At 42.5% G+C, this 14,410-nt stretch overlaps 1 protein-coding gene across 3 annotated transcripts in view; it reads right to left on the bottom strand.

The window, feature by feature from the left end:
• The window catches only part of C6H10orf90 (chromosome 6 C10orf90 homolog), a 162,617-nt gene that overhangs the window by 3,765 nt on the left and 144,442 nt on the right, over positions 1-14,410 (bottom strand). For all 3 annotated transcript variants that reach the window (XM_060241428.1, XM_060241430.1, XM_060241429.1), the window contains 2 exons: positions 2,503-2,566; positions 103-202 (listed from right to left, as the gene is read on the bottom strand). In XM_060241428.1, the coding sequence (XP_060097411.1) occupies positions 103-202; positions 2,503-2,566 (164 nt within the window). The remainder of the gene's footprint in view (positions 1-102; positions 203-2,502; positions 2,567-14,410) is intronic.

Here is a 14,410-nt window from a genome sequence, read left to right as displayed (position 1 = left end):
GGCTCACACTAACTCAGCTTAGAGGGAACACTGAACACGACCCTGTCGCTCTTCTTGAATGGTAAAGATTTGTGCTACAGCCATTCATCAGAGAATCATTACCTTCTTGAAGACTTCCACCCTCAACCTGTTGCTTTGTAAGATTATCTGTTTCTGTTTTTCTTCTTGTTTCTTCTTCACTTCAGGCAGGTTATTATAAATCCTGGAAGTTTAAAAAAAATCATATTTCATGTATCATTGCAGACCACCAAGCTTAATTGGCTTTTGAAAAGATGAAAACCTCTTCTGGCAGTACATTTTATGGCACATATTTTAATTATGTGAAAATAAATGTTTCTTACATGCCACTTCATAAAAGCGCCGGGCAGGTAAAACCATTTAAAGCAACAATAGCGACACTTACAGATTGAAATGTCTATGATTTCATGAAAAAAATTCTGTTAAGGATTAATGGAATTTTCATTTTTGGGGAAAGTCATATTTCCAGTTTGGAAGTCTCACTGTCACTGAAAATCCAAACTGTTTCTTTCAGCAACTTCACAGTTTACCCTTTCCACATGAAGAATGACAACCATGAAGTCTTGCCTTCTGGGGCCTGAGCTGCTGTTGAAGAGAATGCCAATCTATGCTGGCAACTGGGGTGGCCCAAGGAATTTTGCCATCCCAGATGCCCTCTTCTCATGTCACTCACCACCAGGTTGGCACCAGAAGCAGCACATCTTAGGGTTGCCAGGGTTTTAATGGATGCAGCATCACAAGAAAATTGTGGGTTTTTTTAAATGCAGCCTCATGTACTTTCCAAGAGTTCTAGCTAGTGACAAAGGATAGGTCTAGGAATCACTGGAAAGTCTGTGATAAAACCACAGAACTTCTGGCAATCCCAAGAGCTATCCTTAGTGATAACTAGGGGAAAAAAATCCCAGTAAGTACTGCCTCCACTCCAAGTGGTGGTGGGCAATGGGACCTGGGAACAAGAGATGCCCCACTCTCACTGGAGGCTTGGCAGCTCAAGTGGGTGCTGAATGTACCTTTCCTCCTGAGCTGTCTTTGAAGCAGGCAGGCTCTGAAGGCAGTGCCTCTGAGTCTATCTTGGTGGAGTGGCAATGGGTGATGCAGGCACAATTTCCCCCCATGCTGCCCCTGCCTGCATGTTAATCTTTCCAGAAATAAGAATACAAAAATAAAAAAGGCAGATCATGCACCTGCTTATCAGAATCCCTTATCATTGTGAAACTACTTTGAGAGTGATTTTGCATGACCTTATTGTATAGGCAAAAGAAGTGGAATAATTAAGAAGGTGTTAAAATGAAAAGACAATTGGGTGGAAGTAGGGATGGGCACGAACCAAAAATGGACTGCAGATTGAGGACAAACTGGGCCAGTTCAAACTGGTTCAGGAGAAAGTGCCCCCCATGAACTCTCCACAAACTTCACATGGAGGTTCAGGAGGTCTGAGGAGGGTTCATTCTTTCCCTCCAAGTCTTGGCTTCCCCAGGCATCCTGAGGGAGCCAAAGGGAGGCAGTTTAAACTGCCCCCTCCAAGCCTTAGCTTTCCTAGGTATCCCATGGCCAGCAGAGCCTATGGGGAGACTTCTCTCCGATCTTTCTTTGCTTTCCCAGCTGACCTCCCAGGGTTGGCTGGCTGGAGAAGGGAAGGGGAGAGGTCTCTCCATTGTACCCTGTGGGCTCATAGGGGACAATGGAGAGATTGTGGGCTGGAGAAGGGAGGGATGGCATTTAAGTGGCTTCCCCCCTCCCCCAGCCATGCAGCTGCTACAGGCCAGCTGAAGAAGGGAGCTGCTGCAAGGCTCCCCCTCCGTCCCCCTATCATGCTGCTGCTGTTGAGTGTTCCCAGTTTGCCTGCCACAGCAAGATAGAAGTGAGTTGGATTGGTGGTGGCTCCAACTACCAATATAGTTAGACAGTAAATAAACCAACTGTAACCAGCATGCAAGAGGGGTTTTTTGGTGGGGGAGTTTAACCATGGACCAGTCATATGTCAGAATATGCACAGTGCTTTCCCAAGTATAAGTGAATAGCTGTCAAAGTAAAGTGCAGCACTTGGAACACAAAATCAAGCAACTGCCTACAGTGCCAAAATTCTAGGGTCCCTGCACTGGCATGTCCTAGGGACAGAGACACTGCCAGAACTTTGGAGGAGATGCACAAAGACATCTCAGCAGTTTTCTGTCTGGGTGATACACCTAGCACCAGGTTAAACAACTGAGAGCCTTCCAATCTCCATCAGTAACCTTGGCCATAAACACAGGAGTAAAGGGGAAGAAGTAAACAAATGAAAACAATTAAAATGGGAGGGAGGGCAACACGAAGAGTAAAGTCTTGGTCATTTATTATGCTATGTTATACTGCTTGGCAAATAAAAAACAAGGAGAGAGGAATTTTCATCAGCCAATGGCAGCTTTCCTAGCTCCTCCCCAACAATATGGGAATTCATGGTTAGAAGATAAATTGAGATCAATGCAGAATTCAGATGTGTCTTACCTTTTTGATCGCATATGCATCTCTTTCTCAGATATGAATCTTTCTTTTGGCTTAAACAGGTTATCTAGTAACAGGAAAATAATTAAAATAGCACAGGTGATACTCAACAGAATTAAAAATTCATTTACTTGTTGTATATGAGCTTATACTAATACACCCTTCGACTATCATAGCTAAAATAGCAACCTATGTCTGCCAAGCTACCATTTGTAGATGCAACAGTCCCATCCCACTTCTGTGGAAGTCCAGTGCTTGCTTCTTTTCATGGGCTATTGGTCATGAAATGTTACCTGCTGGAAGGGGGATAATCTACAGCATACAGCAATTAATTCACACAATTCTTCAATGCTCAGCCTTGCACATAACAGTCCAATAAGAGTCTGTACCAGAAGGGTCAAAACCTGCTTGTTAGAGTTGCTTAGACTGGTTCAGTCTGGTCTCCCTTGAGGATGCTGACAGGCTACTTATAGTGCAATACTAAGCAGAACTACTCTAATCAAAGCCCATTTATTTGGTATTGTGTGGAGAAAAAGACCCCTAGTTTCAGAACATTGTAGTCACCCGTTTGGTTGCCAGGGTGCCTGGAGACTCAACTCACACACATCTGCCAGGAGAACTTGGGTTTTGTTTACCAGACTGTAAGGGACTTATGTGAGTACTAACAGCCACAATGTTGCAGCAGCACTCCGTGTCTCTGGAAGAGTGCTGACCAGGAGAACAGATGGGATTCCAGCCACTCCGTGCATGCACCATCTCGGCCGTTGCAGCGGAAGAAGTTGCGCCGCCAGGAACTGTCCGGGCAAGCGGTTTCCAGCCTTGACCATAGAATCCATATGGGAAGGCTAACATCACCAGCAGCTATCTTCCTGCAGTGCCAGACTCCATTACAGCGAAGCGGGAGGCTCACGTAATGAACACATGTCACCTATGCATAAGGCAATCAAGCTTATCTTAGGTGTGGATCCTGTCAGACTGCCTAATCGTTTGTCCAACGGAACCCAAGACAAAGGATGGTGCCAGCAGAGGAATTAAGAAGAGGAAGAACATCTGCACCCTGAGCCAGGTTTCTTTGTATAGATCAGGTGTTACCTTAGGTAGCAATTTGGCCATCTATTGTCACCTTTTAGATAAGTTTTGATAGCTTTTTAATCACCTCCACCCCAATAATTTCACCCATTATTTCCCTTAATGGTCATCCTGGATCTTCCCCCTTTGGCCCATTGTTACCTGGAAGTCCAATCAGGTAACCAGGGCCAGGTCTGCTCATTGGCCAGGTATGGGCATCCAATCAGGTGCCCCCAATAAACTGGCTATTGGCTACCGCATAAGTCCAGCCCTTATGGTCATTGAGGAGTCTCCCCTTTTTCTGAGGTCATGTACCAGCTGACCACCTGTCATCTGCCCCTGTACCTCCCATCCCCTAAGGGCTCAAGGTAGTCCTTATAACCACAGTCCCAACTCCCCACAGGTGTGCATCTAGTAGTATCCCATTCCTGCTGTTTAGATACATCCCCGATTCCTGATCAGTTGAGGGTCCCTTCCCCCTAGTCCTTATTTGTCGCCATTGGAGCCTTCCTTGAAGACTACGATCGGTAATTATCACCTTGTTTGTCCACCCTTATGTTACCTCTATGCATTTCTCTCTATTTTTATTAGGACTGTATGTGTATATGTATTTATTACCTTGTATGTGTGTTCTATATTTTTCTGTAATAAATTCATGATTGTTTTACTTGATTAGTGTCCTTGGTAAATGTAGCAATAATTTCTGGAAGTGGAATCCTGTATAAATAGATTCTAGATCCTTTTTAAGCCAAAGGTGCCCACCTGTCAATTCCCCAACCTCTTTTGAGGGCATTTTGGCTTACATTGTGAAGGCTATCACATAATCTGAATCTTTGCCCATCATGGTTGATGCTGGGGCAACAACTGTGTATGCCTTGCTAAACTAGGGTTGCCAATCTCCAGGTGGGGGCAGGGGATCCCCTGCTTTGGAGGCCATCCCTCCACTTCAGGGTCATCAGAAAGTGGGGGGGGGGATGTTTGCTGGGCATTCCATTATTCTCTATGGAGACTGATTCCCATCAGGTATAATGGAGAATTGATCTGTGGGTATCTGGGGCATTGGAGGGGCTGTTTTTTTGAAGAAGAGGCACCATATTTGCAGCATAGCATCCAATAACTCTCCTGAAAACAAACCCCAAGTTTCAAAAAGATTGGACCAGGCGGTCCAATTCTATGAGCCTTTAAAGGTGCCCCTATCCTTCATTATTTCCAATGGAGGGAAGGCATTTAAAAGGTGTGCGGTTGCTTTAAATGTGATGGCCAGAACTCCCTTTGGAGTTCAGTCATGCTTGTCACAACCTTGCTCCTGACTCCCAATGCCTCCTGGCTCTACCTCCAGAGTCCCCAGATATTTCTTGAATTGGACTTGGCAACCCTATATTAAACACAAAGACAACCCTCATCTGCAAGTTACTTTTAGCAATTACAGGAGGGGAGGGAGTAGGGAGGGGAGTGGAAGCTGGGGGAGGGAAGACAGCAGGAAAGTGGACTATAAATGTCTTCAACTAATAATGAGAGCCCCTTGGCACAGAGTGGTAAAGCTGCAGTACTGCAGTCGAAGCCCTCTGTTCATGACCTGTGTTTGATCCCAGTGAAAGCTGGTTCAGGTAGCAGGCTTGAGGCTGACTCAGCCTTCCATCTTTCTGAGGTCAGTAAAATGAGTACCCAGCTTGCTGGGGGGGGAAGTGTAGATGACGGGGGAAGGCAATGGCAAACCACCCCCTAAAAAGTCTGCCGTGAAAACGTTGTGAAAGCAACATCACCCCAGAGTCGAAAACGACTGGTGCTTGCACGGGGGACCATCTTTACCTTTAATTGGTGGTGAGTGGTTTGTTCAAATATGAAGCAGTCTTGCCTGCTACACCCTCACTATTTTGTACTTTCCAGAGTGCTCAGAGCTTGTTAGAAAAAGGGAAAGATGGGTCAAGCATAAGCCTCAACATCCAGGTGTTCCCACAGATGGTTTGCTGAAATACAGCCACACCTGGCCAGCCTGAAAGGGTTTCTCACTGTCACTGAAAATGGGTCTATCAGTACAAAGTTACACCCCTTTCTCCAATCTTTCATGTCCAAGTTTACATTGTCTCTTAACAGAAATAGCTAGAAGGATTATCATCTCCATCCCACCCATAACAGGAATTTGGGCTATAATGCAGGATGATTATTATATTGTATGTTTCTATCAGAAAGACAGATATGTTTAAAGGGGAGAGAAAGAAATGCCTGTATAAGAGTTCAGCTTATATATTGTAGTAGGGTGGAGAGAGCCCCTGGGGAAGATTGGCTTTGTCACAAAAAATGATGCTATTGTATCAGGGAAGATCCTAATAGACACCTTGAACTGTGGCCATTATTCATTGTTCCATGAATCAACATGGCTATGGATTCAAAACAACGTTCTACATCACTGAAAAGCTAAGAGCACAATGATGTATTTTAGAACATTTTCAGGCTCTGAAGTCACTGAAGAATTTTACTTTGGAATATTCTTAAATCCAGAGAACCATCTCCAAAAATTAACTCTAGGGACTTTAAAAGACAGCCAAGTTGGGGCAAGGAGATAACTGGAATCCACAGGCTCACAGTAATTTGTAACAAATGAAATCTCTTTTTATAACAGTTGTAGGAACTAATTCTATAATGTTCACTTTTAATAAAAGAATATGGGAGACCAGACCACACTATATGCTTCTGACTGTCTGCATCGAAGTTACTTAAAAGCAAGTCTCAGTGTCCCATGAGCTTCCAAGTAAATCATAATAATATGCATGCTTCATCTGAAGCAAGCTCCACTCAGTTTAATAGGGCTTTCTCATGGGTAAATGCATTGTATTGCAGAGATACAATACACTAATGTGCATGCTTGCTTGCTTGAACAGAAAGGGATTTACTTCTAGGCAGGGCTTTTGTTGTAGAAAATGCCCGGCAGGAACTCATTTGCATATTAGGCCACACTCCCTGATGTCACCATTGTTTTACATAGGGCTTTTTTGTAGAAAAAGCTCAGCAGGAACTCATTTGCATGTTAGGCCACACACACACACACACAACACCAAGCCAGCCAGAACTGTGTTCCTGTGCGTTCCTGCTCAAAAAAAGCCCCGCTTCTAGGTTAACATGCATAGGCTCGGCCAGTAGCCTGTGCATGAATAGATGGAAGTAAACTCTATACATATAATGGGGCTTAGCTCCAAGTAACCATACATAGGATTGGGCAGCAAATATTGTTCTAAGCATAATTGTTAGGAAAAATGCCACTGAATTCAGGGGACAAAACTGGATGTAACATCTGCCCCGGGTAACATTCCCATGCGCTCTGGGACCCAAATCAGGGTGACAGCACAGTATCAGGGAAGAATTTTCAGCTTCCTTCTGCTGTTTTCTCAAAATGAAATGGCCTGCACAACAATCCTCCCCCCCCCCTCCATCTTTCCTGTGCCATGCTCCTGAGTCTAATCAGTCCCCAGAGCACTTGGGAACATTAATTCACTGATGTAACATCTAGACATCTGTCTAGAACCCAACTCAACTTGTGGCAGACATCACATCTAGTTGGCCTTCAGTGTAACCTTTTCTAAGTAGATGTGTGCGCTGGGTTGTTTCAAGTTCTGCCCTCCAGGAGACTCAGCTAATCACTTTCATGGGCAGGATTGGAATGCTGAAGAGGGAAAAAAAAGGAGTTTAGCAGTTTAACTGCTGGCCAACTGGCAAAGTTGGGGTTTGTTGGATTTTGGTGAGACAACAGTTACAAGATCTGCTGGAATCTACTTGGAACTTTTGAAGGGTTTGGGGGCTGCTCCAGTAAAAAGAAGTTAAAAAGGGGGAAGCCTATCTGCTCTGTGTTATAACACTTGCGTGCTGTTCCTGTTTTTTAAAAAGTTTTTTAAAAATTAAAAGTCTTTCGGTTCCATGTTATAAATCTGAATCAGTTAAACAAGAAAACTACTTAGTAACTTTATGATTTCTCCTGCCCCAGCTCTCCAGTAATTTTGTTACTGTAATAATGAAAGGGCTAGAGAAAAAACAAAGAAACAACCAAGCCATGCACACCACTGAAATAAACCTGTTAATTAGCTGGTTTTATCAAAGCTACTGTGTGGTTTCTTCAAGTCTATACTCATAAAAAGCCATGTGAATACTGGGAGACAACCTGAGTTTAGGCATTTCCCTCACTGAGGTCTAGAAGACTTAGTGGTTGAAAAACTGTCAATTATGAAAATAAAAGTATAGTTTTTAAAAGTCTGTGGTGTGTGTGAAATTTAAGTCCCTACTTTCTAGGTATGCACAGGGTCAGGCTGATAGGCCATGATTCTACACAGCTTTAAGTTTGATTGAAATCAGTAACACTTATGCCCTGATATTTGTGCTGATCTCGTTATCCTGATCTTCATCACTGGAACTTCCAAACAAATAAATAAAAACAGGGCTTTTTTTTAGAAAAAGTCCAGCAGGAACTCTATTTGCATATTAGGCCACACCCACTGACACCAAGCCAACTGGAACTGTGTTCCTGCTAAAAAGAAAAGCCCTGCATAAAAATGCCCTGGAGTTGTTGTTGGCTTATTGTGACACAACATGACTTTTAAAACTGTGTGTGTGTTTAAGATAGTAACAAGCCAAAGAACTGCTTAGTTTGATACAGACAGGAGATTTGTTGCTCTGAATACAGATCTTCTCTCTGCAGGTTCTGTTCTAAGCTTTTAAAGATGCCACTTGTGTTTCATGGATATTTGTGGAGGCTGTCCCAAGCAACCAATGAATACAGGCATTTAAAGTAGCCACACCTAACAGCTCAGTTACATTCCATTTACAATTTTTCTGAAGGGAAAAAGACTGCTTTTTATGAACAGAACATTTTGCACAAGTTAGCCAGCGCACAACATTTCCCTCTTCATACTGATACGATTTAATAATAAGGAAAAGGAAGTGTTGCAAATCAAACAGTTCTTTAAAAACCTCTTTAACCATATGGAAATTCATGCTGCAAAACTTCAGAAAGTTAAAGTATACAGCATTAACCTTTTCACATTATAAATTGGATGTTTTGCCAGGTGTTTCAGTTCAAATACATTTGCATAGAAACGGGCAAATGGCAAACCAATATCCAAACACTGCAAACCTCCAAAGTATGTTGTCGAGACCCTTCATTCCTAAATGCTTTAGTTAAGTTTTTTTGAAAGAATGCCTGCAATCAAAACATTGTTTTTAATTCTGCTTCATCACTGGGCCATGCTTGTCTATATTCAACACTTTGGAAATAATCTTAAATAGGCCTATTGGGAAGTAAGTCCCATTTTAATTCTTACATCCAAGAAAGCCTAAGATTGTCAGCTGACCAGAAAACAACAATTATCTGACCTGCTTTTAATTTTTAAAGGCTTAACAGTGTCAATGTAATAGTATTATGATTAGTAGAATGCAAATGTTTGGTCCAGTAGTTCATAGATTACCAAGTTGTGCAAACTGAGTAGATAATTTGAGGCAAATCAATAGAAACTAGGGATAGAGTGATGTCTGTATGGCACAGGATTTTTATCTTTTCATTAGGTAGGCAGAACACGAAAATGGCAAAAGTGAAGGGATGGAAGTAACAATGTGAGAAAATGACCTCAAAAACCTACCCCGCCCTTCTTTGGAAAATTAAATAATCTATTTTGAGACAATATACATGGCCCTGTACTTTAAACATATAAGTAAAAGATGCAGTTCTTGTTCTAGCAGTACCTTAATAAGAGATTGATACACTTTTCAAGAAAATAAAATTATTATGAATATGACTGTACAAAGAAGGTTAAACCATGAGTGATTGAACAAGAGGAAATATATCAACTGCTTCTCAAAAGGAAAAAAGAAAGCCGTTACTATTTTGTCAAAAAATGTTATATGAATGTACTATACAAAAATTTGGTACCTCAGTTGGTCCATAGGAAAATCCAAACCCAAAAGTTTTTGTACAGCTTGTTATTAAGACTGACCAAAATAACACAACACAATGTGCAGGCTTTCAAGTTCTCCAGAGCTCTTCATCAGAATGGGAGTTTAAAAGGGCAAGAGGAGAGAAAAAACAGATCTCTTGGGTCAGTATTTTAAAACATGTTCATCATCATGTAAAAAATGCTTCACTGGTTCAATTGGCACATGGTGTGCTATCAGTTTGTACCCTAGGCATGCTGGGATCAATTTGGCTGCCAAAATGCAAAAAGAAGAGGAAGCCATCTAATTGAAAACATAACTGATAGTTGATAAAATATCCCTCTGATGCCAAATGGAATACTCAGGTCCCCTAAAGGGCTGAGAGGAAAGGAAAAATGTGTGTGTGTACTAGTTACAATTCAGGCAACTAAAGGTAAATCCAAATACAGTTCTGATTGTGGTGATGTTAAAAGAGGAATGCATATACAGAATCATATCAGATAAGTGACCATTTGTTCAAAACTGGAAATAAAACTAATGTTAAAAATCAGTGAACACACAAGGAAGATAGTATGATCCACTGAGGACAGAATGGGCATGAACTGAGAAAATTGAGGTTTGTCCCAGTTTGTGAGATCTAACAAACCACAATGAACCTCCCCTGGTTCGCAAACTGGTTTGGTTTGTGAGGTTCATGGATCTTCTCTCCTTTCTGCGGGTGGTGGCTCCTTGAGGGCAGCAGAATGGAAGAAGGGGAAGATCTTGCAAAAACCATTTAAAGAGAATGTTCCACTTAAATGGCTTTTGAAAGTGCATGCTGTGTGAGTGAAGCCCAAATAGGGAGTTCACCACTTCTGGGTGAGCTTGCTGCTTGGACTTCACTCAGTGATGGTGCCCACTAGCAAAAACCATTTAAAATGAATGTTCCCTTTAAATGGCGGCAGCATGACTCATCAAGTCATCAAGAAAGCTTTTAAACGTCTTCCCAGTTCCCTTATGAATTGCACCATGGCAGCGTGGCTTACAAAAACAATTTAAAAGGATAATGCCATCTCCAAACCCTGCCACCAGCACCAAAGTGTTTGCTGACATGAATCACACAAACCCACCTGGGAAGTTCATGGGAGATTTGTGGGGCTCCTGAGAGTAGAATGACATGAAACAAGGTTCATGACTCACAAACTGGGCCCAATTTGTGACAAACTTTGGTTCATGCCCATCCCTAGATAGGAATTATTTGCAAGATAACATTAATAAGATTATCATAAGTAGGGCTCTTTGAACATAAAGTGAAAAAAAAAAAGATCGCTTATATGCTGATAGTTTAAGAAACATTCAGAAAGAGACACAGCAACATGTAAACAGGAAGAAGTCACCATGTTTTATTCAAGTTCTTTAATTCTGTTGAGATTCTTGTTTTTAACAAATACCTCACCCATTAATAGTTTATTTGTGACAATTGGCCAGAGAGGCAAGGAAGCACCACCAAGATCTTTGGGCAGCAGACCAAGATAAATAGCTTATCTTTGTAACATATTTTAACAAATGCTAATGTTGGCCCTGAATAATGGAGATGAATGAGGTGCAAAACACATTAGCTAGTGGGAAACCCACTTAAAGCCACAGGGAAGATGGGTTGAAAAAGAGCAAAATAGGAGGTGGTTGGATTCTTGCCCTCCGTCAAAACTGCTGACACACAGAATGAATATTCATTGTATTTACTTTCTTCAAGAAGAGTTGCAAGTGTTGAAGCAAGACTGGGCATTGCATTTTTTTTTACCTGGAGGCCCCTACTCATCATGTTAATTATGTAGGTGTAGGTCAGGCAATCTGCATGTGCTCTGCCACACTCTTCTTGTTGTTATTTTCCATGTCTTGAGATCTTAGAACTCCAGTTAGAATTGTTAAGCTTTTATCCAGTTTAAGCTCTGCCAACATCATGGCTTGTAACACTGCCTGGTACAGTGATCATTTATTTAAAATATTTGTTAGCCACTATTCTCACTTGAGGAACTCAAGGTGGCTTACAATATAAGTTAAAACATCATTAAAACACAATTTTAAAAGTCACAGATTAAAAAACTTCGATAAGGATTGCCAATAATAAAAACTAAATCAGTCAAAATGCAGTCCTAAATAAACCATGGCAACCACCATGTGCTTTTATTGCATATAATACAACCTGATTCAGATACGCATTAAAACAAGCAGAAGCATAAGTGGCTTATCCTGACTCTTCATTTCTCCTGTATTGTGGGTGACATATATCCTACTATGGATGAGATCATGAACTTTTACTTTAGACCAAATAAGAAGTGTGAGCCACTTATGCCTCATATAGCACAGTCGTGAGGGACATTTGCAAACTGTGAAGACCTGCATAAACAATAAATGACAGTTTAGAAAGGTAAAGGTAGTCCCCTGTGCAAGCACCAGTCGTTTCCAACTCTGGGGTGACGTTACTTTCACAATGTTTTCATGGCAGACTTTTTACAGAGTGGTTTGCCATTGCCTTCCCCAGTCATCTACACTCCCCCCCCACCCAGGAAGCTGGGTACTCATTTTACCGACCTCAGAAGGATGGAAGGCTGAGTCAACCTCGAGCCAGCTACTTGAACCCAGCTTCCACGGGGATTGAACTCAGGTCGTGAGCAGAGTTTAGGATTGCAGTACTGCAGCTTTACCACTTTGCGCCACAGGGATTGAAATGACAGTTAAAACCCTCTAAATCTATCTGGTCCTAAGAGTTCCCCAGCAAACCTAGATCACATATGGTTTTGGCTTTCTGTGGCTGCCAACATCTTGTAGTAAGGAGAGTGTGGTAGTGGAAAACACATGCTCAAATACAGCTATGAAGCACATTGGGTGGCCCCAAGCTATTCTATAAATGAACTTTGAGAATAACAGATCTGAATGTTTATGCTTATACTTTGTTATTGTATCCCATAGTGCAATGTATAACCAAAGACAGAAAAATACTGAATGGTGCCTGAGCATCTGAGCATCAGATTGGCTATTAGTAATGCCTGGACAGACTGGGTGCCTAGATGGACCAAAATACAGAGCAGAAGTGAGTCCCTTCAAGATATGCAGGAAAACCTTTGATATCTTTTTGCTCTTGAAACAATAAATCAGAACCATAAAGACATAAGAAGAAACCTGCTGGATCAGACCAGTACTCCACCTAGTCCAGCATACTGTCTCACACAATGGCCAACCAGTTACTCTGGAAAGCCAACAACAGGGCACAAAGGCCCTCCCTGATGTTGCCTCTTGGCATTGGTATTCAGAGGTTTATTGCCTCTGGATGTGGTGGTTCCCTTTAATCACCATTGCTAGTAGCCACTAATGGATCTATCCTCTATAAGTCTGTCTACTCCCTCTTTAAAGCTGTCTATGCCTGTGGTTATGTGTCCAAGGGCAGCAACCCTGCCCTTGCAGTTGGGAGCAACTGGATGGCCAAAGCGGGCCCCTAATGCTTGGGATGTAACAGGTGCCTCTGAGGCCTGCCCACTGGCTGAAGATGTCATGTGCAGGCCAGGCAAGGAGCCACTTTGGGAGGTGCTGCCTAGTCAGTTGCAGAGCTGGGAAGGCCTGCTGTGTGGCAGGGGGACAGGGCCCTGTGCTGAGTCTGGGAATGGTTGGAGGTTAGGCGGATGTCAGCAACAGCATCTTCTCCGGGGTCAAGTGGGCTGGGCAACCCAGCCTATGAGATGTTGGGAGAAGGCAGAGCATGGGAGAAGGTCCAGTGGAGAAGGCCATTGGTGGAGGATGCCTCAACCCCACACCAGCTCAAAGGGCATTGGATGGATCTGCAGCTACCCCATACTCAGGAACTCCTTTATTAGGTGGGCCCAGGATTGCCAAGGAGGAAGGCCAAGTCTCTCCCACATAGCTAGGGAAGAGGTGTGTTATAGGGGAAAGAGAGAGGTCTGGATGCTGCTAATTTCCCTTCCTCTCTGTGAACTGAAGTGGACTTCTAGGCTTATCACAAAAGGGCCCTGATGGGTACAGAAGCCCTGGATGCTGGCCTAAGGGACACATGCCTGACACCATCACTACATGCTTTGGCAGCAAAATATTAGTTTGGCAGCAACATTTTAATCACTCATTGAGTAAAGTTAAGTATTTCCTTTTGTCTTCCCTGAATCCACTGCCCATCAACTTCATTGCATGCCTTCAAGTTGTAGTATTTTGAGAGAGGGAGGGAAGAATACCCTCAGTCCACTGTCTCTGCCCTATGTATAGTTTTATAAACCTCTATCATGTCCTCGCTTAGCAATTTCTTTTCTGAACTGAAAAATCCCAGACCCTTCAACCTTTCTTCATAGGAAAAGCATAGCAAAACAAATTATCCAGCTGCACATGGATAGCTGGAGAATTCAAATGGCAAGTGATGGGCATTGAAGATTGTAAGCAACTGCAGAACACAGAATGGGATTGTACTCAGCTTCTGTATACACAGAAGACTGGGGAGAAGAGACTGTAAAAATGAGAATGGTCACATCCTAACTTGCACAGATCTTGTACATCCCAGCATTGGTCAGCTAACTGGCACTATAACCATGCTTAGGGGCAGGGGTTTTTTGGTAGAAAAAGCCCAGAAGGAACTCATTTGCCTATTAGGCCATTACCCCTGACATTACCATTGTTTCACACAGGGCTTTTTGGTAGAAAAAGCCCATCAGGAATTCATTTACATATCAGTCCACACCCTTTGACACTAAGCCAGCCGGAACTGCGTTCCTGTGCATTCCTGCTAAAAAAAAAAAGCCCTGCTAAGGGAATAACTGTATTTATTTAACAAATCCATATGACACAGAAAGTACTTTCCAAACAGAACGATTTTCAGCTTCAATAAGCAGGGCTCTATGCAGAGTAAATTTTTTTTAAAAAAATCCATGTGCCACCAGCCTGCATCAACTGTGAC

Source organism: Heteronotia binoei, chromosome 6 (assembly GCF_032191835.1).
Source record: "Heteronotia binoei isolate CCM8104 ecotype False Entrance Well chromosome 6, APGP_CSIRO_Hbin_v1, whole genome shotgun sequence".
In the NCBI taxonomy this organism is placed as follows: domain Eukaryota; kingdom Metazoa; phylum Chordata; class Lepidosauria; order Squamata; family Gekkonidae; genus Heteronotia; species Heteronotia binoei.
Note: the sequence above shows the minus strand (reverse complement) of the source record. Positions and strands in the feature narration are given on the sequence as shown.